The 23,667-nt window shown below is 42.2% G+C and overlaps 1 protein-coding gene across 3 annotated transcripts in view; it reads left to right on the top strand.

Moving 5' to 3' along the window:
• LOC129634048 (protein diaphanous homolog 1-like) overlaps positions 1-23,455 on the top strand; it is a 61,085-nt gene extending 37,630 nt beyond the window's left edge. For all 3 annotated transcript variants that reach the window (XM_055556018.1, XM_055556014.1, XM_055556023.1), the window contains 10 exons: positions 956-1,064; positions 1,524-1,634; positions 1,935-2,053; positions 2,701-2,817; positions 3,274-3,389; positions 3,915-3,979; positions 4,665-4,844; positions 5,619-6,407; positions 7,282-7,396; positions 7,917-23,455. In XM_055556018.1, coding sequence (XP_055411993.1) covers positions 956-1,064; positions 1,524-1,634; positions 1,935-2,053; positions 2,701-2,817; positions 3,274-3,389; positions 3,915-3,979; positions 4,665-4,844; positions 5,619-6,407; positions 7,282-7,396; positions 7,917-7,963 — 1,768 coding nt within the window. In that variant the 3' untranslated portion in view covers positions 7,964-23,455. The remainder of the gene's footprint in view (positions 1-955; positions 1,065-1,523; positions 1,635-1,934; positions 2,054-2,700; positions 2,818-3,273; positions 3,390-3,914; positions 3,980-4,664; positions 4,845-5,618; positions 6,408-7,281; positions 7,397-7,916) is intronic.
• Positions 23,456-23,667: the final 212 nt, after the last annotated feature.

Here is a 23,667-nt window from a genome sequence, read left to right as displayed (position 1 = left end):
AATCTTAATATTTATGAATGTTTTTTAAGAGATGGAGGCTGTTCTGCATGTACTGCTGGTTATCAAAGGTACAGCAGAATGCCTCCTAGATCTCCAGTAATGTCTGTATTGTCTAGGACAAGGGTTTCTTTTTACATTTTTTAAAATTCAGAAGTAACACAAGGTTATTTTAAAAATCCGAACAACACAGAAGTATATGAAGTACAATTCAACAATGTCATCCCTTTGGCAAACCCTGTCCTGCAGAGGTGACCACTGTTAATGGTGTGGTGCAGTCTCATGGATCATTTTCTAGTGTAGACAAATATACTAAGTTATAACATACATGCCACTCCAAAAGATGGTATCTTAGAATTAAGGAAAGGAGGTGCTAAGTGGTAAAGAATCCACCTGCCAATGAGGAGATGCTAGAGACACTTCCCCCTGGGTCGGGAAGATACCCTGGAGTAGGAAATGGCAACCTGCTCCAGTATTCTTGCCTGGAAAATTCCATGGATGGAGGAGCCTGGTGGGCTACAGTCCATGGGACTGCAAAGAGTTGGACATGACTGAGCACACATACATGTATTTTTTGTACAATATATATATATATTATTTCATATTTATGTAGTTATGTTGGGTAGATTTTCTAGAAGTAGGCCAATGTTATCGGCATTAAAAACTGTTACTGTTAAATGCCTCTCCAAGAGTTGTCCAGTTTATACGCCCTAGAACAGGGGTCTTAATTTGGTAAATATGGATAGGAGTCTAGGGCTGGATTTTTAGGGAGTGCATTTTTCTGAAGAGATGGTGCTTAGTTTCCTGGTGATCTGGCCTCTGCTCTATATGATAATAAGAAGAATATGAGAAATCCAGAATGTTGATATTGTCTGTTTCCTAACTGATCTGTGCCCCTGTGTAATCTCCCTGATCAGAGCACCTGACTAGTTCTCTCCCTTTCCTCACTCTTGGGCAGGAATGAAAGGGTTTTGGAGGCGATGACAGAAAGAGCTGAAATGGATGAGGTGGAACGTTTTCAGCCGCTGCTGGATGGATTAAAAAGTGGGACCTCCATTGCTCTCAAGGCATGTATACCTGTGAAATGGCCTACAAGTAGAATTCAAGACAGAAAGACTGAAGTTCATTTGACCTTTTAAAAGAACACATGGAGTGGTTACCAACAATGTATTTTATATTTCAGAGTTCTTTCTGAAGGGAAAATGGTTACTCTTCTCTCTAAAAAGCAGAGAAAGAACTGTTTTCCTCATTATGAGATGGAAAAAAGGCATGGTATTTATTTACAAGCTAGGAAAACCAAGGCCTAGAACAAATTACACTTTCAAATCCCCAGAATTCTTTAGACCTCTGAGCTCTCTGGACCTGTGTTTAAACCAGGTTATTTTGCTGTAACAGAAAATCATTTTTGTCGTTTTTGTACTGCATCTTCTAGGTTATATTTGGGGGCCTCAGAATGCATGTAAAGAGAATGGATCTTGATCTGTAGGAGTTAACATTGACACAGCTGCTGAATTTTCTTATCTTAGGTGGGATGCCTACAGCTCATCAATGCTCTCATCACACCTGCTGAAGAACTTGACTTCCGAGTTCACATCCGAAGTGAACTGATGCGCTTGGGGCTGCACCAAGTGTTGCAGGTGAGAGGCAGCTCTTCGTTAGAAAGGCTGGGCTGGTTCCTCCTGCTCCTATAGCCCCGCCATCCCTGGGATAACTTCCATTTTCAGTTTAAAAACCAGGTCGAGGGAGTTCCCTGGTAGTCTACTGGTTAGGATTCAGCACTTTCACTGCTGTGGCCTGGGTTCAGTTCCTGGTTGGGGAACCACGGCAGGTCATGCAGCGTGGCCAGACAAACCAAAAAAAACAGCGTGAAAGGTTTGGGTTTCTAGCCAGCATCAGGCACTTCTGGGTTCCCTGACCTATATTTCTGACATTGACAGGACCTTCGAGAGATTGAAAATGAAGATATGAGAGTGCAGCTTAATGTATTTGATGAACAAGGAGAAGAAGATTCCTATGACCTGAAGGGACGGCTGGATGACATTCGAATGGAGATGGAATATCCTTTTACTGACTGGGTTGAAGACAGACAATTCAGTTGTTTTCAGTTATAGATCCCTGTATGGAGTGGTGTAGAGTTGATGATCAGAAGAGGGCCTGTCTTCTTAGTAGATAAGGTAGCTGTCTTTTGATTGCTGTGGATTTATTTACCTCAGCATGGACTAGAGAAGTTGGGAAAGGTCATCTGAGGGTTGCTCAGCATGGAAGCAGCCATTATAGTTAGTATAGATCTCCTAGAACACAATAGCTTAGCTTATTAAGATGTGGAACTGGTTTTGGAAGGACATAGGCAAATCAGGGAATAGGGCTGTAACTTGTATGTGCCCCTGTGACTGACATGGGGAATAATTTGGTTACCTATCGATATTTTCCACAAGTGACTTTGAGGCACTTACCTTTTTCTTTCTGGCTATTGCTTGATTTTCAAGCCAAGTACTAGGCATTTTGTCTCTGTGTATAGTACCACTGACTCATTGGTCCTCTGTCCAAAGGAATTTTACACAGCTTAAAGTTTAGGGCAGGGTGTACAGGAGGAACAGCTGTTAGAACAGAAGTGGCATCTTGTTCCTTTTCGAGAGTTGTCAAGCTACCTGTCAGACATATTTTCTAAGTATATGCTTTCCTTAGCCTCTTTTCCTTTTCCACTGACTTCAGTGAAGTCTTCCAGATTCTCTTAAACACAGTGAAGGATTCAAAAGCAGAGCAGCACTTCCTGTCCATCCTGCAGCACTTACTCTTAGTCCGAAATGACTATGAGGCCAGGTGAGATGGTATACCTTTGGGAAGATTAATCTGAACCTAAATGGAGAGAGCAAAATCCAAGTGAACTGCCCTCTTTCACAGTGGGGTGAAGGCCATAGCCAAGAAAGGCAGCAGTATAAAGTTCTGGAACATGAGGTTCAACCATAGACTAGAGATTCAGCAGTAGTACTCTCTGTCACAGGCAGGGTCTAGCTTGAATTTTAGATGGAAAAGGATTTATACTGGGAGACAGATGGCAAGAAGTTTTGACTCTCTGAAGTAAATGTGCATAGCTGATGCGGAAGAAGGGGATTTCTTAGCATGGCAGCAGTACTCTGTTAATTTTATGAAAAAGTCTTTTCCAGGACATTTATCTTCAGGTCCTTCTGTTGTCTAAGCAATTTACCTTTCTTGATCCTGAATACCAAAATTATATTTTGGTTTTCCATTAGTAATCTTGTTTTGTTTCTTCTGTAGACCGCAGTACTATAAGTTGATTGAAGAATGTATTTCTCAGATAGTTCTGCATAAGAATGGGGCTGATCCTGACTTCAAGTGCCGGCACCTCCAGATTGACATTGAGGGACTGATTGGTAAGTGTATTCATCTATTTGGTTCCATGAAACATTGCTTCCACCTTTCATTTTCCATCTTTCTTTCAGTGAAGATTTCAGAGAAGGTACTTTTCTAGCCCATGGGTATTTCCATTTTTACTCTCTCTTTGGTGATATAACAATATCTATGCTAGGAATATACAGGCCTTTAGTTTATTTCCAGGAAATTCTAAAAATTTTTCCCTTCTCATACACCTCCCCACCTTTTGAAGGGACTTCAGGTATTGTCTCTAACTCCTGCTGGCCCCAGAGATTCATAAGTACTACTTCTAGGTATTCTCTGTGCCACCCAGCATGGTGGCCATACTGTGTAACAGGCACTCAGAAATTATATGTTGAACTTAGCTGAAAGTTCCATTTCTTTGTCTCATACAGAACATTAAGAAGGATAAGAAAAATAACCAAAGGGAAATCTTTGCTCCTTTTGTTTATATGGAAGGGCTTAGTGAGAGGGGCAGAGGAGAATTGGGAACTTGACTTCCTGACTCTTTGCCTTCTTTTTAGACCAAATGATTGATAAAACAAAGGTGGAGAAATCAGAAGCCAAAGCTACAGAGCTGGAAAAAAAGGTATGTATGAGAGATCAAAAATAATTGAGCTATATCTTTCTTTGTTTAAAGGTTTTGATTTTTCCAACATGTGACACAGTTACCCATGATACTTTGGAAGCGTTCAGCACACAATAGCAGTTCCTTGGGGAAACCTTTCTGGTGTAGGTTACTCAGTGGAGAAAGTGTGATCATGGTATAGATGTGATCATGAAGAGCTGGTCAGTTGTGAGTTTGCATAGTTCATGGGCCCCCGAGCAGGAGGAAGACAGGTGGCACTCTCATATAATGTTGTCAGCACTTGGGTTTGCTTGAAGTCTCAGGGCTCTTAGCCATAGAATAATAGGAACTGGAATATGTCTGAATTCTTTTTCTCTTTGATTAAGGACTCCTGTTGTTGATAACTTTGATCCTTGAGACTGTTGGGATTGTGCACCTTAGCTATCGTGGTTAAATGTCCTTAAAATCTTGGTGGTGGTGGCTTTTTTAAAAAATCACTCCCAATTATAGATAGTCTATGGAAATAATCCCTGGCTTCCCCCTCATTTAACCTTGATTTTAAGGTCAAAATCATGGTGGCCTGTTTTCCCAGGCATTCCTTGGGTCAGTGAGCTCAACAGATCAAGGATTAACACAAAACAGTAAATTATGGGGAATAACACTGGGCTTTTGCTGAGATGGAGAACCTGATTTCTTTCTCTTCTAGCTGGACTCCGAGTTAACAGCTCGACATGAGCTCCAGGTGGAAATGAAAAAGATGGAAAGTGACTTTGAGCAGAAGCTCCAGGATATTCAGGGAGAAAAGGATGCATTGGATTCTGAAAAGCAAAAAATTGCCACGGAGAAACAGGACCTGGAAGCAGAAGTGTCTCAGCTCACAGGAGAGGTAATGTCCTAACAGGGAAGGCAGAGTGACCTGTGACTGCCATCAGCAGCTTCAGGGTGAGCCTGTGTTGGAGCAGGACTCTGTCATCTTACAACTTGGAAGAGTTCAGATACTAATAGGTAATCTAGTTGGGTGACGCATATTCTTTAAATCATGAACTGTTTTGGGGATAAGTAATACATAAGATAGACAATTTGGAGAATACATAACAACACAAAGAATAAAATGAGTCACAGAACTACCCAGAGATAAAGATAATATTTCTAGTAATTTAGAAATTTTCTAGTAAATTTAGCAGTAAATACTAAATAAACGATGCTATTTACTAATTTTCTCTTACTTTAGTCATCTCTGGATAGATCTATGCCTACATACTCTCTCTGCAGTTATAGATATTTATATGATCTGTGATACCTGATAACTTGATCACTTTATGTGGTTATATTACTACATTTATAACACATATGTTAATTATATAACTAGAATATTTAGTTTACTTGATCTTTGCAATTTCTAATCAAAGGGAGAGTTTAACATAAACTTTGAAGTTGCCTTCTTAATGCAAAGCATACTGAACTAAGAACATGAATACCTGAATTCTAGTTTTGTCTCTGTTGCTAAGTAAGTCTGTGACTTTAGGTAGAGCCTATCAACTAACTATTTTCACTCCCTTCATGTGTAAAATGAGATGTTTGGATCAAGTAATTTCTTAGGTTCTTTCCAGTGGTCCCTGAAGTGGAGTGAGACATATTCTTCTTGGTGGTATTTCTGCAGGTCGCCAAGCTGTCCAAGGAACTGGAAGACGCCAAGAAAGAAGTGGCTTCTCTCTCTGCTGCAGTTACTGCTGTAGCCCCTCCTAGCAGTGCTACTGTTACCCCTGCCCCTCCTTTACCTGGTGACTCTGGGCCCGTTATACCCCCTTTATCAGTCCCCACACCCCCTCTTCCTGAGGCCAGGGTCAGTCCTCCTCCACCACCTCCTCCTCCTCCTTTACCTGGGTGTGTTTTCATCCCCCCACCTGGGGGTCCTAGCATCCCCCCTCCTCCCCCTTTGCCTGGAGGTGGTAGCATCCCCCCACCTCCTCCTCCCTCTTTGCCTGTAGGTGTTAGCATCCCCCCACCTCCTCCCCCTTTGCCTGGAGGTATTAGCATCCCCCCACCTCCTCCCCTGCCTGGAGGTCCTGTCCTCCCCCCACCCCCTCCTCCCCTGCCTGGAGGTCCTGTCCTCCCCCCACCCCCTCCTCTCCTTCCTGGAGGTCCTGGCCTCCCCCCACCCCCTCCTCTCCTTCCTGGAAGTCTTGGCCTCCCCCCACCCCCTCCTCCCCTGCCTGGAGGTCCTGGTCTCCCCCCACCCCCTCCTCCCTTGCCCGGAGGACCAGGAATGTTACCTCCCCCTCCCCCTTTTCCTGGTGGAATCCCTCCACCCCCTCCATTTCCTGGAGGCCCTGGCATTCCTCCACCTCTCCCTTTTGGAGTTCCTGCAGCCCCAGTTCTGCCATATGGATTAACCCCAAAGAAACTTTACAAGCCAGAGGTGCAGCTCCGTAGGCCAAACTGGTCCAAGGTGAGAATTTCTGTCCATCTCTTCATTAGTAGATTAAAAAAAAAAAAAACCCTTCAGCTTCCTACTCTGTGTTTTGTGCATAATTGGACTCCCCTTTCTTATGGTTCACGTCTGTGTGTCTTCAAGTTCCACTCATGCATATGTTTATTCAGCAGATAATAGACATATCCTGTATGCCAGATATCACTTGGGAGAGTTCTTGGAGCCTGTACTCTGCTAGAAAACCTAAACTTATCCTACAGTTAATGTTTTTTGCCCTTTTCACTGAGGATATGAGTGCCATGATACTGCACAGTTCGATAATAGTCATTTCACTGATCTACAAGGTACTGATAATTTTACTGATCCAAAACTCATAGATTTATGGATACAGCCCCCTACCACCTCTGCCCACCCAGTAAATGAGTTACACAGGATATGATTGCACACATATGGTATGTGTTTGAGACCCTTAAGATTCTACATCAGTCCTTTGCTTTTGGAAACCAAGTGAAAATAAAGGAACTTAGGGATTTGTTCATAAAATGAATGAATTTGGTAATTAGCCACACTGATGGGGAAAGTGTAATGTAAAGCAAGGGAAGATGTAAAATAAAGCCATATTGCTTCTAAAAGTAGAGGATTGGGGGTTAGAAGGAGGATAAGCAGCATATCTGAGTCTAGTTTCTAAATAAACACCAATAAACACACAAGCTGGCATCATCATCTGGTCTACCACAAAGAGCATAGCTGTTCTCTGCGTCCCAGGTTAGTTTTACTCTAGTAAGATGTTGACAGTAACCAGCCAGCTGCTGCTTTCGCATTCAGTCAGTTTTCTAGGATGGGAAGTACAGAGCTCGGCTTAGTAACTCTTAACACCTGCCTGTGTCTACAGTTTGTCGCTGAGGACCTTTCCCAGGACTGCTTCTGGACAAAGGTGAAGGAGGACCGATTTGAGAACAGTGAACTTTTCGCCAAACTTACCAGTACCTTTTCTGCCCAGACTAAGAGTGAGTCCTTTCCTCTTTCTGGCAAAGGGCCAACTTAAGACTAGGGACCAGACTAGGACTTAGAAAGTTCATTAAGGTGGTCTCCCATTTCTTTCCCTTCCCTGGTTGAGGATTGAAGAGAGCTGGGGGGTTCCTATTCAGAAGAAAGTAAGTTTGGTTTTATATTCTGGGGATGCTGGAGTTGGCAAAGAGAACTGTTGCATGTAGGTGTTTTGTCCCCCAGTTTTTGTGCATGTAGGTATTTTATGTCAGTGGAGCATGTGGGGATGTGAGATTAACATCACAGAGCTCAGGCTGGGCCCATCTTGAAATGATTCTGGCACTGCCTTTAAGGCACCACCCTCAAACCTATATACATAGTTGATCAGAGTTGGGCAGAGTCCTTAGTATTAGTAGGTCCAGTGGCTGAGCAACTGTCTTTGTACAATAACAGGGAACCATACATGATCCCTTTTTTTTTTTTTTTTCATTTCTTTCCAATATCTGATGCTTTCTCCTTCCTGGCCATTTGCTCCTGCAGCTTCAAAAGGTAAGAGTACCGAAGAGCCATGTAGTTGGGTCTCTTGAATATTAGAGAAAACAGTGAAACAGATGTAAAGGAATTTCTCTTTGAAAACTAAGACTAGAAACTGGGGACTGATTTCTCTTTTGCTAGTTTTTTTAAGAGTCCAGAAGGACCAGTAACTCTGATGTTAACTGACAAGGACGAAAATTATTTTAAATCAAAGCTACCATATACTTGTTCTTTCTTTGGAAGGTGAGGGACAGCTTAAATGATAATGCTGTTACTTCACATTTGTGTTGTATTTTACAAATTTGAAAGTTATTGAGCATGTTTTACCCTGTTAAACCTGCAAAGAAACCTTATGAGATAGGCAGGGTGTATGTCATCTCCATTCCATAGTGTTCATAGACTGATTAGTTAAGTGCTTGCCAAAGGTTGTATGACCAGATCCAGGGATCCTGACTTCTGGTCTGTCTTTTCATATAAATTCTTGCTTTTCATCTTCACCTTTGTATCTTCCCTTTTATTTTAGAAGAGCCGATCTCTTTTGGCCTCTTCTTTCTTCACTTCCTAATTTTTGTGGTTTCATGCTGTTTTGTGATGGGGCATTGTAGTTATTTCCCCAGAGGGATGCAGTATTTGAAAAATACTGTCATGCCTAATGACAGTTAGAACCTAATAATTTTGTATTTCCAACTTCTACCAGCTTTTTTGTTTATTTAGAGGTTTATTTTGATCCTAGTGATAACAATTGAGTGCAACTTTAAAGCATTCCCCTTCACCAGTCAGAGCATTCCCCTTCACCAGTAAATAAGCATTTTTAAAGACAATTACTACCTTTTTCCTTAAGTGATCTGATGAGACTAGGCTGCACTTTGTTCTAATAAGAAACCTAATGGAGAGAGTACCCTGGTGCCTAGTGATTAGGATTCGGTGCTTTCACTGCAGAGGCCCAGGTTTGATCCCTCGTTGGGGCATCATCCCACATGCTACATGGCATACCTCTGTTAATTGTTCAGTCATGTCCAACTCTTTGCTACCCCATGGACTGTAGCCTGGCAGGCTCCTCTGTCCATGGGATTCTCCAGGCAAAAATACTGGAGTGGGCATCCATTCACTTCTCTGGGGGAAATTTCTGACCCAGAGATTGAACCCAGGTCCCTTCCTTGCAGGCAGATTTTTTATCGTCTGAGCCACCAGGAAAGCATGGCAGGGCCAAAACAAAAACAAAAACCCAAAACAACCCATGCTGCTGGCAGCCCTTAGGTATATGTGTGTATCTGGGAGTCAAAGATCACAGTGCTTAGGCCTGTCTTGCTGCCCTAGCATTCAGGGCAAAGTTATCTTTTCCTGTAAGAGCTTTATCCCCTTCTGAACTAAAGTTCAGCCCAGAAAATTACTTCCACCCTCTTGGTTAAAAACGCTGTGATAAGGACTTGTACTACTCTAGAATATCAACAAAGACTGGTTGACAATGAAAATCAACATCAAATTTGCTAATTTGTAAGTTCACAGAATCTACAATCTCTGTCACTTTCTTTCTGGTAGCGTCCCTGAGTGCCACTGCAAATGACGGGGTCCCTTTTCCTCCCTGCTCCGTCACCGTCCTTCTTTTATTCTGTACATTTGTATTGCTATTGATTGCAGCAGACTTTTCTTCAGTTTAGTGGTTTTCCTCGGCGTTACATTCCCACTATGAATTGGTATATAATGTTTTTTAAATACCTAAGCAAGACCTTACTCATCTTTTATTATTTTTCAATAGTGTAACCAAACTTTTCAGTGTTCCTTTAGTCTCAGTTTCTGCCCTGGAAACTACTTTGTAGTCACTGATGATTCTAACTTCCTGACAGCTTTGGCTTCCCCACCCCCTTAAATTATTCTTAGAAAAAGCTGTATCTTAATCTGAAAAGAATAAGTATGAATTAGTCAATTTAGTGTCAGTTTTGATTTTCATGCAGTAATAATCATCATTAATAGTTTGTTGTTACTTTGACTAAGGACAGTTCTAGCTAGTCTTTAAATATCTTTATAGTTAGGACTTTCAGGTGTTAAATTGTCACCCTGTCTTAATTTCCCAGTCTTTTTTATTAGGAAGCACTAGAGAGGGTCGGAGAAGGCAATGGCAACCCAATCCAGTACTCTTGCCTGGAAAATCCCATGCACGGAGGAGCCTGGTAGGCTGCAGTCCATGGGGTCTCGAAGAGTCGGACACAACTGAGCGACTTCACTTTCACTTTTCACTTTCATGCATTGGAGAAGGAAATGGTAACCCACTCCAGTATTCTTGCCTGGAGAATCCCAGGGGCGGCGGAGCTTGGTGGGCTGCTGTCTATGGGGTTGCACAGAGTCGGACATGACTGAAGTGACTTAGCAGCAGCAGCAGCAGAGAGAATAGTCTTGAAAATTATTAAAACATGAGCAATTTTCTAAACAGCCTAAATTTTGATCACTTTAAGAAATTCCTGGGAGAGATTTTTTTTTCCTGCCAAACAAGTACTTATAGTTTACCCAACTCTTAACAGTTATCTGCAGCACTCCCAGCAATGAAACTTTCCTACTTTTCATCAACCACACTAGATCTCTATGTTTCCAATTATCTTCCTACCCAAAACAAATACTTCTTCCTTTAAAAATTATTTCTTCTTTGGATTTTCAGTGTTTTACTGACTTTGATTTTTTTTTTTTCCTTCTACATTTTCTTGCTTTCCTTCCCTTTGACTTATTCTGCACATCTGTGGTGATGTAAGCAGTATTTGAATGTCAGGGCTGGTTCTAATGTGTGTTTCTTGGGGACAGGATAGTTGCTTTGACATCCAAGTAGCCGGTGGAGGTGCTGTATGTGGATCCAGTGCCTCGGCATGCACTGTGATCCAGGGACCTCACCTGCTCTGCCTTTCCTGAGCAGTTTTGAGCCTCCCTTTCTTGGTGCTCTGGTTGGCAAACTTAATACAGACTCTTCCCAGGAACCCCATTTCTTTCAACCTGGCCCCCCAAAAACATTTTAGTAAAAAAGACTAGGATTCTTAGAGTTTAGGTTTTCATCAGGTAAAGAATTTCAAGCTATAGAAACTTCAGAGGTGAGGACTCAGAGGAACTAGAGTCCTCAGTGTGAAGGCAAGGTTTCTGGTTCTTTGAGCATCTCTAGCATGACATTGCAGAATACCTTCATTCTTAATCCTTTTTTCAGTAGGTAACCAGTTTCAGTAACCAAGTCTCTCATTCACAGTCTTAATATTGATGCTATAATTAAATGATAGGTAAACACTCAGTAGTAGTAGTAGTAGTAGTAGTAGTAGTAGTGTTAGTCACTCAGTTGTGGCTGATTCTTTGCGACCCCGTGGACTGTAGCCTGCCAGGTTCCTCTCTGTCCAAGGCATTCTCCAGGCAAGAATACTGGAGTGGGTAGCCATTCCCTGCTCCAGGGGATCTTCCTGACTCAGGGATCAAATCCCAGTCTCTTGCATTGCAGGCAGATTCTTTACCATCTCAGTCACCATTACCACTCTATTTCATCTTCCAGATGAAGAAGTAGAGATATTGGTTAAATAATTTTTTCAAGGCTCTATGGTAACTGCCAGAGGCAGGATTCAGACTCCAGACTGGGACTCCAAAGTCCTGCTGTAGCCCCCTGCTTTCCAGATGTGTATGTTCCTGCTCTTAAGAGCTTCAGAAGGCTGAGATCCACATGAAAGTTTGAAGAGGAGGATATGATGGCTTTTGCTACCACCTCGTTCATCATGGCACCAGTATTCTTGAATTGGAAGTGACTCTTATGAATACAAAAAAGGAGCAACATTCGATTAGGGAAAGTAAGGTATCAGATATTTAGGGTTGAAGAAGAGAAGCCATTTTCTGATTACAGTATATTCAACTCTAGTCAAACTAATCCAGCTGGAGAAGTACAGCATGCGTGTCTAGTACAGTAGATGTCTTGCTTAGATGATTTCAGCCCAGCAGTTGCCAGTCTTGATGAGGAAGTCATTTGGACACAAGGTTTTCATAATATTACATTGTTTCCTCTCTCACTTGCTAAATACAACTCTCTGCTGTTTGTTAAGTCGGGCTGTATTCCTCTTACATTTTAGTGATACCTGAAACCTCTCATATAGTGACTGGCTCCTCCAGGAATGACCATTAAAGACAACATCCACCTCACTCTTGACATCTGCCTCTTGTAGTCAGAGGTCTCCAGCCATTACTTCATTAAGGTTCAGGAAGATGTGTGCTGTTAACTAAGACAAGAGCTAAGAGTGAGGAATTGGTCCCCAAATTGATACTGCTGCTGCTGCTGCTAAGTCGCTTCAGTCATGTCCAACTCTGTGCAACCCCAGAGACAGCAGCCCACCAAGCTCCCCCGTCCCTGGGATTCTCCAGGCAAGAACACTGGAGTGGGTTGCCATTTCCTTCTCCAATGCAAGCAAGTGAAAAGTGAAAGTGAAGTCACTCAGTCGATAGAATCCTTTATGGATTTTTCTCCTAAGGATAATTCTTTTGTTTCTGATCTGACTTTCTGTAAATCAGGGATTTACTTAGTTGATTTATTCCTTGACAGAGAATGTTTTGAATTTTGATTTGATAGGCAGTGCTGCAAAACATCTAGTCCTTTTTCACTCTCTCACTTCCTTAGGGTGATCAGCAAGGAATCTTTTATTATAGTTTCTTTATTGAATCTCCTTCTTGAATTCCTGAGAACATGTTCAGTAGTTAAATTTTATTATTTTTCATCTTTTCTTTGGGAACATTTTCATCACCGTGGTAGCCTCAGGTCATTATTTGTATATACAAGGTAACTAGTTTTAGTTTTTCATTCTGCTTTTCTTCTCTTACTCTCTTGTAGATAATCATGTTCCCATTAAAAGTATAGCCTCTTAAAATGTAGGCTGGTAAGTGAAAACTGATGTTCTGAGTACAGTGATGTTTTTCTTTTTAGGTTTATTTCTTCCTTCCAAAAAAACTTCTGGACTTACAAGATCCACAGGCTAATCATCCTTAGTAGGTGTGTGGTGGACAGTATGTGGCATCAGCCCTTGCCCTGTTAAAGTGTGAGGTGCATTTCCAGAATAGTGAGCATCAGAGCAGTTCTACAAGTGGTTAGTGACAGTAATTTTGAAAAAGCTCTTAATTTTGAAATTAAGATGCTGACAAAAAGCTGAGGATTTCATAAATAACAGTATTCTAATTAGGGTTTGACTATGTGAGTCCAGATTCCTAGGTTTGTGCTGTAGTCCAGGTCGGAACTGTTGATAACAAGTGGTGGGTTCATCGGTCTGCTGCTCTTCTAGAGCCTGCTTGCTTCCGGCTGCAGGCTGTGTCAGGTGCCTGGGTTGGGGATGCAACCCCATCTTTCCCTAAAGGGGCCTCAGGGTCTGTTCCCTGTGAGCCTCTTCTGTCCACTAGGTGGCACCCACCCAGTCGGATCTTTATCAGAAAACATTCTAGTGAATCTTTACAGCCTCTGGAACTTGAACCTCTAGATATAAGGTTTTCTAAGAGCTCATCATGCTCTACCTTACACAGTGAGTCTTTCCACAGAAAGGTATCTCGTTTCATGAATTCCCTACCCTCTCAGGAGTATAGGATTAGGACCAGCAGTGCTGTTCAAGTGAACATGTGTCTTTTAATTGCTAATTTGTCTTGGATTTTGAGCAGGGTCAGACTGTTAGCACAGAGCAGTTGGGAAGTTCTGTAATATCAGATAATACTCCCCTGTGATTTAAAGACATAAATCTACCTGTATCACCTAGGGTTATAAGGACTCCTGCCTGTGGAATAAGTACTACACCTTCTCTGGGTTGTGATCGTCCATCATCAGTAGTGTAAAAGAACCACAGCACACACGCACTGTACTCCAAACCTTGCCGTCACTGTTTGCCTTGAACCCACTGAATCTAATATTGTGTCATTTATGTTGGTTTATGTCACCCACCACAGGAAGTCCCAGAATCCCAGGCTGTCCTCATCTCTCATACTCGAATCCCTCTCAGGTTCTGTGTGTCTCCTATTCCGCCTCCTCCTCCCATCTCATCTGAGCTCTTGACATGCGTCCACTGTGCCCTCTGGAATTCATGGCCCATTGCTAACAGAATCTCCTGTGTCATCAACTTTACTCTGTTGCTCTAACAGCAGCTTGGCTTTCCTTCAACACTGCTTTCCCTCTTGCCCTCTCATGTGTTGTTTCATTCCTCTCATACTCCTCACCCCAGTGTATAGGATCGATGTCCCCTTTTGTTCTTCGTTGCCACTTTCAGATCAGTCCATCTTTTTCTTTCCTAAAAACCCATAATTTTGAATCTCATTACATGGAATCATAATCACCCAGTTTCTCTCTTTGCTGTCATCTACTAACACCCCAGGTTATCCCTCCTCTGCAGTACTCCAGGACTCCTTCTGTCTTAATTCTTAGCAGTTTCTATACAGAAGGGTCATGACCCTGTCAGTATTCTGGCCTCACATTTCCTTACACTCTTCTTTTCCAGTGATCTGTACTCCACCCCATCTCACCCATCTGAAGTACACCATCATTACCAGAACTGCAGCCCCTCTGCAATCTCAATTTCAAACTACCCACCTTCTTTTTCTTTTTTTTCTTGTGTAAGATACAATTCTGGAGAATGCAATGGCACCCCACTCCAGTACTTTGCCTGGAGAATCCCATGGATGGAGGAGCCTGGTAGGCTGCAGTCCATGGGGTCGCTAAGAGTCGGACACAACTGAGCGACTTCACTTTCACTTTTCACTTTCATGCATCGGAGAAGGAAATGGCAACCGACTCCAGTACTCTTGCCTGGAGAATCCCAGGGACGGGGGAGCCTGGTGGCTGCTGTCTGTGGGATCACACAGAGTCAGACAGGACTGAAGTTACTTAGCAGTAGCAGTAGCAGTAAGATACAATTCATGTCCCAAAATATATATATGTATCCATCAGTGTAGTAAAAACTAGATAGAAAGCTAAGTGAAGAGAGATTGAACCATAGGAAGAGCATAAAATAAAATGCTGAAGTAGTTTGGTTTTAGAGAACCCAAGATATGGTCCCCAAATTAAAAACAGGGTTCTGTGGATATAAGTTTAGAAACAGAAAAAGGATGAGAGGGTGTTTCCTAATAGCACCACCTTCCATCTTTTTACCTCACTGTCTTTGGTACCCTAACCCCAGCAATCTTCCAACCCCACTAGGAAAGAAAGTGAAAGTGAAGTCACTCAGTCATGTCCGACTCTTTGTGACCCCGTGGACTGTAGCCTACCACGCTCCTCCGTCCATGGGCTTTTCCAGGCAAGAGTACTAGAGTGGGTTGCCATTTCCTTCTCCAGAGGATCTTCCCGACCCAGGCATCGAACCCTGCTCTCTCGCATTGTAGGCAAATGCTTTACTGTCTGAGCCACCAGGGAAGTCCTGAACCCACTAGGAAGCCACTTCATTTATCCTTTTTTCACCATCCCTCACCTCCTAGAAGGTTTCACTCACCTCAGGTAAAATTATCATCAAAATTATAATAATCCTTCCCTCTTTCTCACATTTCATCATGCTTGGTTGGCAGGATCACAGTCCTGGTTGATTGCGTCTCTCCATCCTGCACCTGTAGCTGTGTAAGCAAACACACTGGAGAAAAGGATGCAACCTGCTCTCCTTGATACGCTTTACTTGCTTGGCTCTCAGGACAGCACAGTCTCTTTCTCCTGCCTCACTGGCTGTTCTTTTTCCTGCCTCTCCTCTGCTCAATTTGCAATGTTGCTTGGCCTTACTAGGCAATCAGATATTAAACATTTCTAGTCCATTCAGTTCCCTACTCTCCTACTTCACTGAAAAAATTGAAACAATCAGAAGTTACACAGACTCCCACCATTCCTTTTACCTACTTTCTGTGTCTTCCTCTGTGACTGTGTTCCTGTCTAAAGCCAGTTTCTGGCCTAACATGATATCCTCACTTCAACAAATGTATAGAACACACTGAAAGTATAAATTCTCCTTCTCACCTCTCAGAGTGACCAGCCAGGTACCTTTCATATGTATATGTTATTCTAATAAAGGAATAGGCAAAATTCTTTTCTTCTTTAGTTCAGAGAAGAAAATGTGGGAACTTTTCAAATAGAACCTTACTGGAAAATTAAGGGGCAGAGGAATTAAGATAACATTATAGAAATGTGAGGGAATATACATATTTTTAATGAGATGTGTATATCCCATTTGGTATATACTACTCTGTATTTTGCGTGACATGTTTCAGCATCTTTTGATATCATTAGATACAGATCTACCTCATTATTTTTCTTTTTTTTAATTTATAAGTTGATTTATAATGCTGTGTTTCTGGTCTACAGCAAAGTGATTCAGTTATACATATATATATATTTTTTTTTTCATATTCTACCTCATTATTTCTAATGGATGGTTGAATTCTGTCAGATAAAATAGTACAAGATGATCCTTTATTGAGAATTTAAATTACTAATTTTTATATAACAGGCAATGCTGCTAGAAACATTTTCTATTTATCCCTGCATACTTGTATTTCTGCATAGTAAATTATTAAAAATAAAATTTCTGGACCCAAATTACTAGGTGTAGAATTGTACCACTTTATACTTCCTTCCAAACTGGCTAATTTCTGATAAGGCAAAAGTGTTACCTTGTTATCTGATCACTAATGAGATTGAACCAGAGGTTATTTTTCCTACCTTGACTCTTTCCTCACCTGTAAAATGAGATAGATAAAGATACCTTTCAGTTCTAAACTTATGGTTCTCATACTGTACTTTTCTTTTTTTCTTGGATAAGCTTTCTTTGGTGCTGTCTACATCTCACTCTTGTTTTGACAGCCTTTCAGTTTCTTGTGTGGTTTGCTTGTTTTGTCCTGAGTTATGCTTCTTATTCCATACAGTGGGGCCAGGCATTAGGAGTTGCTCCTTGCTTACAACAGGTATTTGGGGATAGAGAGCTAAACTGGTGTAAAACTTTAACACTTATGCATGAAGGCTGTTGATACAGATTCCACAGAAGACTTACTCGTGGAGATTTGAGGAAGGATGTCATCAGATAAAGCTAATTACCTTTAATTCCTTCTCAACTAGAGGAATTTGATATGTTTTATCTGCAGTGTGCACTTCTCCTTTTTCGCCACCAGATGGCACATGGAACTCTTCTATTTTAGCTGTGTCATTGTTACGTCTGGTAGTGATGCAGTCACGTTAGAGAGCGGCAACCTCTGTTGTATTCAAATACGCTCTGCCTGGTATGCTGCCCTCTACCGGTCAGGAAATTCACTTGGAGGACTGTAAGTAAAAATGAAGACAGGAAGCTGTAGCTTGCCCTTTAAGAAAAGGATCTTGTCGCATTGCCGCTTATATTCCTGGAGGAGGAATGTTACTGTTCTCTGGGGACCCAGAGGCTGGAGAATGTTTTTGGTTTTGTTTTCGTTTTAGTTTGATAGCTTCATGAAAACAGCCTTCCTTTCAGAGACTTAAAGAAAGGCTTATATTGATATTTTACCATTTTGGTAGTTCATTATATGTATATATTTGTAATCCCATTATGTACACATTCATAATATCATCTTTGTCTCAGTTTCTACTGAATAGGTACTTCAAGCACGTAATAGAACTACCCCCTGATTATTTACTGATCATTTCCCAGAGATACTGTACTAAATTAATTTACTTCAGGGAATTCCCCTAGCCTGCCTTGGGTAGAATTTGCTGGTGCAAAAAGGTTTTTGTATATAGTCAACCCTTCTGTCATTTATTAACTTCTGATTATCTTAAAATAATCCCAGTGTTAGAGCTTCTCTCTAGCTATTCAGACTTTAGTGTGTGCCTCTGTTACTATTCTAGACACAGAGTGCAACTGTAGCTTTTAAACTCAAGGTCCCATCTCCCATTGCCTACAGATTCCAGATTTGATTGCTGACAAAATGTCCTTTTGTGTGGCACTGTCTGAGACTTAAGCCATCCTGTATGGGATGAATATTGCTTCAGCTCCTATCATCTTAGAGCAGTTAGTCCCTATCTTTGAATATCTGTTTCTCCCAGTAATTCCCAAACTTGAGTGCACATAAAGATTACGTGAGGATGTAAATACCTGGGCTCTATACCTGCAGAGATTCTGAGTTACGGGGACTGTAGAAGGGTATGTTTTTAACAAGCTCCTCATATAATTTTGTTATAGATACATTAATATGGCTCAATCCATTACCTCAGTGTTTATTTCTTTTTCCATTTTCTGCTCACTGTCTTCCATTCTCTGCCATAGTCTGAAAGCTGCCTTTTACTTCTTCTGGTAATAACATTTTTGATGTCTCTGTCAGAGTGAATATTGTACAATTACCCTTGTTTTTATGGAGGTCATGCAGATTAGTTAGGAAACAGTATGATATTTTCTATTAACTGCTACCACACTTGCTTTTACAAACTTCTTTTCTTGCCATCTTCCCAGCCAGATCTCAACAGGCATCTTAGAAGGGAAGGCTCTCAAGAAGTTCTCTGGAGTCAGTGAAGTAGCTGGGAGCACTGAGAAACTGACTGGCCTGGAGAGGGTGGGTGGAGGGCAGGTGCTGAGTGCTCTCTCAGCCCATACGGCAGAGGTGGAGTTGTGAGGGGCTGGAAGGGGTCCAGCTCATGATGGAAGGGTGTTGCATCTGACTGGGAATAACTCTTACTCACGTTTGGTTATTCTCTCACCATGGACACCTGGAGTCGGTAGAGATTGGAGGTGTGTTTAGTAAGAGGAACGGGTTCTCAGGGAAGTGTCAGAGCAGAGCTGGGCTTTGGGTGGGTTTTGCAGAAGAGCGATTGGTGCTCCTGGGCTTCTTGCTGGAGCCTGGCACTGGTGCCTCAAGAGAAAAGCACTGTTCGGAGGATCCCCTGTGGTCCTTGCGAGTCATTGGGTCTGAACTTGGTTTTCTGCTGGTAGGAGACAAATGTCCCTCCAAACATAAGGACATACTAGTTTTCAGGGAGTACCAAGGGTGTCTTCACTATAGGATGTTTCTTCTGGGGCTTTCATTTCTGCTTCTGTATTACCTCATTTTCTATGCAAACAATATAGGTACTTCAGAAGTCAAGATGATATTTTTAAAAGTCTCATTCCCTTCCTAGTATTCATCCATCCCAACCTTCTCTGTCCCTGGCTGAATTGCACAGCTTGTGGGATCCTAGTTGTCTGAGCAGGGATTGAAACTGGGCGACGGCAGTGAAAGCACTGAGTCCTGACCTCTGGACTGCCAGGGAACTCCCAAGAAGTAGCCATTTTATTAGTTTCTTTAAGTGTTTTTGAAAACTGCCTTTGTAGCACATACTAATACAGATTTTTATCTTCTCTCCCTTTACCAAAAGTGCTATCTGTACTCTTCTATACCTTGCTTCTGTATCCTGGAGATTTTTCTTATTAGTACGTAGAGATCTATCTCATTTAGAAAAATTATAAATTTAAAACCTTTTAGTTGTCACTTTTATAATAAAACACTACAGTAAGACAGAAATATGTACAGTAATGAAGTAATCCGTCTGTTTTTGGAAACAGTCCCTGCAGTGACCCATTTGATCTCACTGCATCTTAGTGTGCCCATGTGTTATTTTGTTCTCCCTGCTTTTCTTGCGTAAATTCATGTAACAACGGAACAGTTAGTTACCCACACCAACTCTGAGGACACAACAGTTTATATTATAGCCTTACAGCCAATATGGTGTGGGGAAGAGAGACTTGAGAATTTCTGGAGAATTTCGGCTATGAGCCCTCCAGACCTCCATCTACTTCACTGGAGCAGGAGCAGAGCTTTGTGTCACTAGCCATGAAAGGGCGTGGCCTTCCTATGTAGTTCTTGTTCTGGAGAAAATTCCTGTAGAACTTAATACCCTATAGCTGTCCCATTTTATGACTCTGGCCCATCGCCTTTGGAGCAACATGGAAGAATGCTCATGATAGAGTGTTACGTGGGAAGAAGCAGGAAACAGTCATATACAACCCTTACTGCAATTGTGTTTTATGGGGGAAAAAATGCAGAAATAAAAGTCTGAAAGGAAATATACCAGAATACTGTAATAGATTTTGTTAGGGTGCTGGGTTTTTTTCATTTCAACTTGTCTATACTATGGTCAACTTATTTTTATAATAGGAGACAAAAGGGTTAAAAAGGAAATTTGCTAGTGGCCAGGATGTGTGAAAATGAGGTTTCTAGAAGTATTTGGACCTAATAAATGAATCCTTGCAAAGACATCAGAGCTCTATTATCCAGTTCTGTGGAGCAGGTAACAGCATCTTTTACTTCATTCTCCCTAGTAATCCTAGCCTGCTTCTCTTTGAAAAGTCAGACTACAACTTTTAAATGACTGTTCTTTTGTGCACTCCCCTGGGTAAGGGAACCCCAGAACCCGAGTCAACAGAAGGGCATTGGTAGCCCCTCATCTGCAAGATGGGATGGCCATTCTCTCCCAATCCCACAGTGATTCCAGTTCTGTTCTAAAAGTCGTGATTTTTTTCTCTTGGATCTGTTAGATGAGAAGATTAGACACTCTTCTGTCTGCCTGTCTGTGTGTTTAAATTTCTTCTTTGCGAGAAAAATTGCTCAAATCCTTCCAAATCCCCCTTTTCCTATTCGGCTTGCTTTCCTTCTGCTCTGCTTGCATTTTTCTTTTCAGCCACGGGGTGTGCGCAGTTGAGCCATTTTGGCTCAGGTTCCACATTGTGAGGTCAGAGACCAGGGATTGGAGGAGACTATCAGGTGACTTTCTGTAACTGATGACGGTCCTGTCCCCATCCCCACCCCTTCTCCCCCCTCTTCCCCACCCTATCCTGGCTTCCACCTTAGGAACAAAGAAAGGAAAAAAACAGCAGTGTGACGAAAACCAGCAGCTGCATCTGCAGATTCAGGCTGGGGGCTGGGTGTTCATTCCATCTGTTCTCTTTGTTATGCTTTTACTCTGTTACTTCCCCTCCCAAAACCCAAAATAAAATGGAGGATATTTCTAGGATCCTTTGTTACAGAGAATGGCTTCAAGTCTGCAGTTTACTCTGTATTTAGGTTGAGGGCAGCGGTAAGAGGGGGTGAGGCAGGGCAAAGACTAAAACTGCTCCCAGCACCTAGAAAACGATGAAGCTATTTTGTCTTCTCATTCCATCTTATCCTAGAATATGTATTTAATGTCAGATACTGTGACAGAGGCTTATCACCTATTCTTTCTGATTATTGAAACAATGCTGCCAAATAGGTATCATCTTCATTTTATAACTGACAGATATGCATATGTCCTTTGTTTACTGAGAGCTCATAGCAAGTAAATACCAAGCCAGGATTTTACCCCAGGTCTTTTGGGCTCTGAAATTTAGCATTACTGACAGGAGGGGCAAGAAGGCAGGAATGTCAGAAAAAGCTGAGGTGCCCACTCCTGGGTACCATCCTGGCCCTGTGCCAGTGCTCTTCACCTTTCATCATGACCAGTGTCCTGATTTCTTTAACAAATGACTCTCAGGAGAGAAAAGGAGATGGAAGGGAACATACAGGTTAAAAGAGAGTATAAAAATATGTCAACCCCTTATTTAGGTCCTGATTTATTTTTTTAAGAAAGGAGAAGTTTTTATTCCTAGTACCTTAATTTGATGCCTTTTCTCCTGCCCTCTCGCCCTCCTGTTCCCTTGCATAAACCTGTCCTACCCTTTTGCTGACTTGCTTGGTACAGTGCCCATCCTTTGAGCCCCTACCCGTCCACATTTCTGAAGCTGCTCTGGTTGTTAGCACTCCCTTACTGAGTCACTGTCCTGGGTGTGCTGGGAAAGTATCTGTGAGAAGCTCAATGACTGTATTATTGTCTGAATGAGCAGATTGCTTGTAAAGTGCCCAGATTCTGAACACTGCTTTTCTGCCACCCTTTCACACTTCTGTGTGCCCCCTGATAGCTAACTCTCAGCACTAGGTTCTTATAGATTTGGAATTCTATCTGGCCTCGTTCTTGACCTTCAGGTTTATCCATTTCTGCGAGTTTGCTCCATTCTTCTTTACAGCTTGCACATCTGTGACTATCTAGTTCTGTGTGATTTAGCAGATGGGTATTTGTTTTGGCTAAGAGGTCAGTGATAGAAATTTGGTTACCTTTGGGCAGGGATAAACAGCTGTTCGACTGGCATGCTGTTTATCTGTCTCCCCACTATCCTCCCCACAGTGGTGTATACCTCTGAGTGACTTTGAGGGTGCTCAATTTCCCTCATATCACAGTGAAGGGGAATGTAAAGTAGAAGTCCTGCCCACGGGCACCTTACTTTAGCACATGATAGGCTTCTCTTGCTCTGTCCTCTTCCCAGAATCAAAGAGTTCTTGCAGAGCTGAGGAGACATAGTTTATTGTATGCCAGGTAGACTTGGTGATGCCATAGCTGTGTTATCCTCACAGAAAGCCTGTTATTGTTTCCTAGAGATCTAACACAGTATTCTAATCTTTCAGATATGCTGAAGAGACCTACGCCTCTTCTATAAAGACCCAATTTTTTTTTTTTTTCGAGAGAACTGCAGTGGTACCAGAGTCCATTTTTTAAAATGTCCTATTATGAGTCTGTGCTCATGTGTGTTATGTATTGCTGTTATCTCACTTTATGGACATTGGATAAACTCACATGTTTGTGCTGCCTCATTTAAGTAGTGAAAACCATTGGTGCCTTGGCTCCATGGATTTCTCAACATACATCTGCTTTTCCCATCTTTCTCATGTGCTGTCCTTTAGTCCTAAAGTATTCAGTTTACTCAAAGGAGCTGTAGCATAAGATTATGGAGGGTGTTCCCCATAGAATAGGGACAGATGCCTCAGGCTTCATCCTGGGCAGAGCATGTAGTATGTGGTCCTGAGTCAGTGAGTGAGAATTAAGGATAGGTGGAGTTGTTTTATACATCTGCCTGAATCTTTCATCCCTTCAGGTGTAACTGGCTTTAGAGCCAGTCTTGTGTTCTCAGCAGTATTTCCCCCAAATCCTTTTTCCTACCCCGCTTAGTCACTCCCACCTGCGACTCTTGGGAACTTAGTTGCCAGGATGTCAGGCAACTCACCACTCCTCCGTTTCCTGTTTGTGGTCTTCATTGAGAGAAGTCCACAGCAGGAATTCCTGGGGAAGTGATGGCTATAGTTGGACACCGGGGGCCATTAGCTTATCCTGAATTTGGGGAATACTGCATGGAGACGGACCTCCCTTCCATTCTAAGGGCTCTTAGGAACTGTTACTAATCATAACCAAATAACAACTGGGACTTGGGCTGCTGACCTTGTGCCTCTGCTCTGTCTTGAGAAACTGAGAATTATTTTCCCTTCTTAGCCTCAATTTCTACTCTCCAAAATTTAGAATTCAATATAGGTATCAAGATTCATGACAAAATTAGCTTGGACTCTGTAGGATTGATTGTTTTGACATATGCAAAAATAGTGATAAAAGAAAAATAGGGTCCCTGTATTGGACAGCAGGGGGTGCCCTTTCCCTTCGCTTTATTGCCTGGCACTCCCTGCTGCATTCAGCCATTTTAGACAGATTGTTTTTGCTCCCAGCTAACTCCATTTTGTGTTTGTGACGCAGAAAAAAAAAAGAATTCTGCAAGGGAGGAGCCTGGATGGGGGAGGGAGGGAGCAGGCTGAGGCAGGGCTTCAGATCTTTACTCAGCACTTGCTCATCAGGGACTTACCTTGCTGCAGGCTGCCTGCATGCTGAGCAATAGATGCTCAAGTCCCTGCCAGCTGAGCAAAGAACAGTGATGCCTGGCTGCTGGACACCAACTAGCCATGGCAGGGTGCTGGTTTTGAG

The sequence above is a fragment of the Bubalus kerabau genome, chromosome 1, assembly GCF_029407905.1.
Source record: "Bubalus kerabau isolate K-KA32 ecotype Philippines breed swamp buffalo chromosome 1, PCC_UOA_SB_1v2, whole genome shotgun sequence".
NCBI lineage: Eukaryota > Metazoa > Chordata > Mammalia > Artiodactyla > Bovidae > Bubalus > Bubalus kerabau.
The sequence above is the reverse complement of the archived record's forward strand: the minus strand, read 5'-3'. Positions and strand labels throughout refer to the sequence as shown.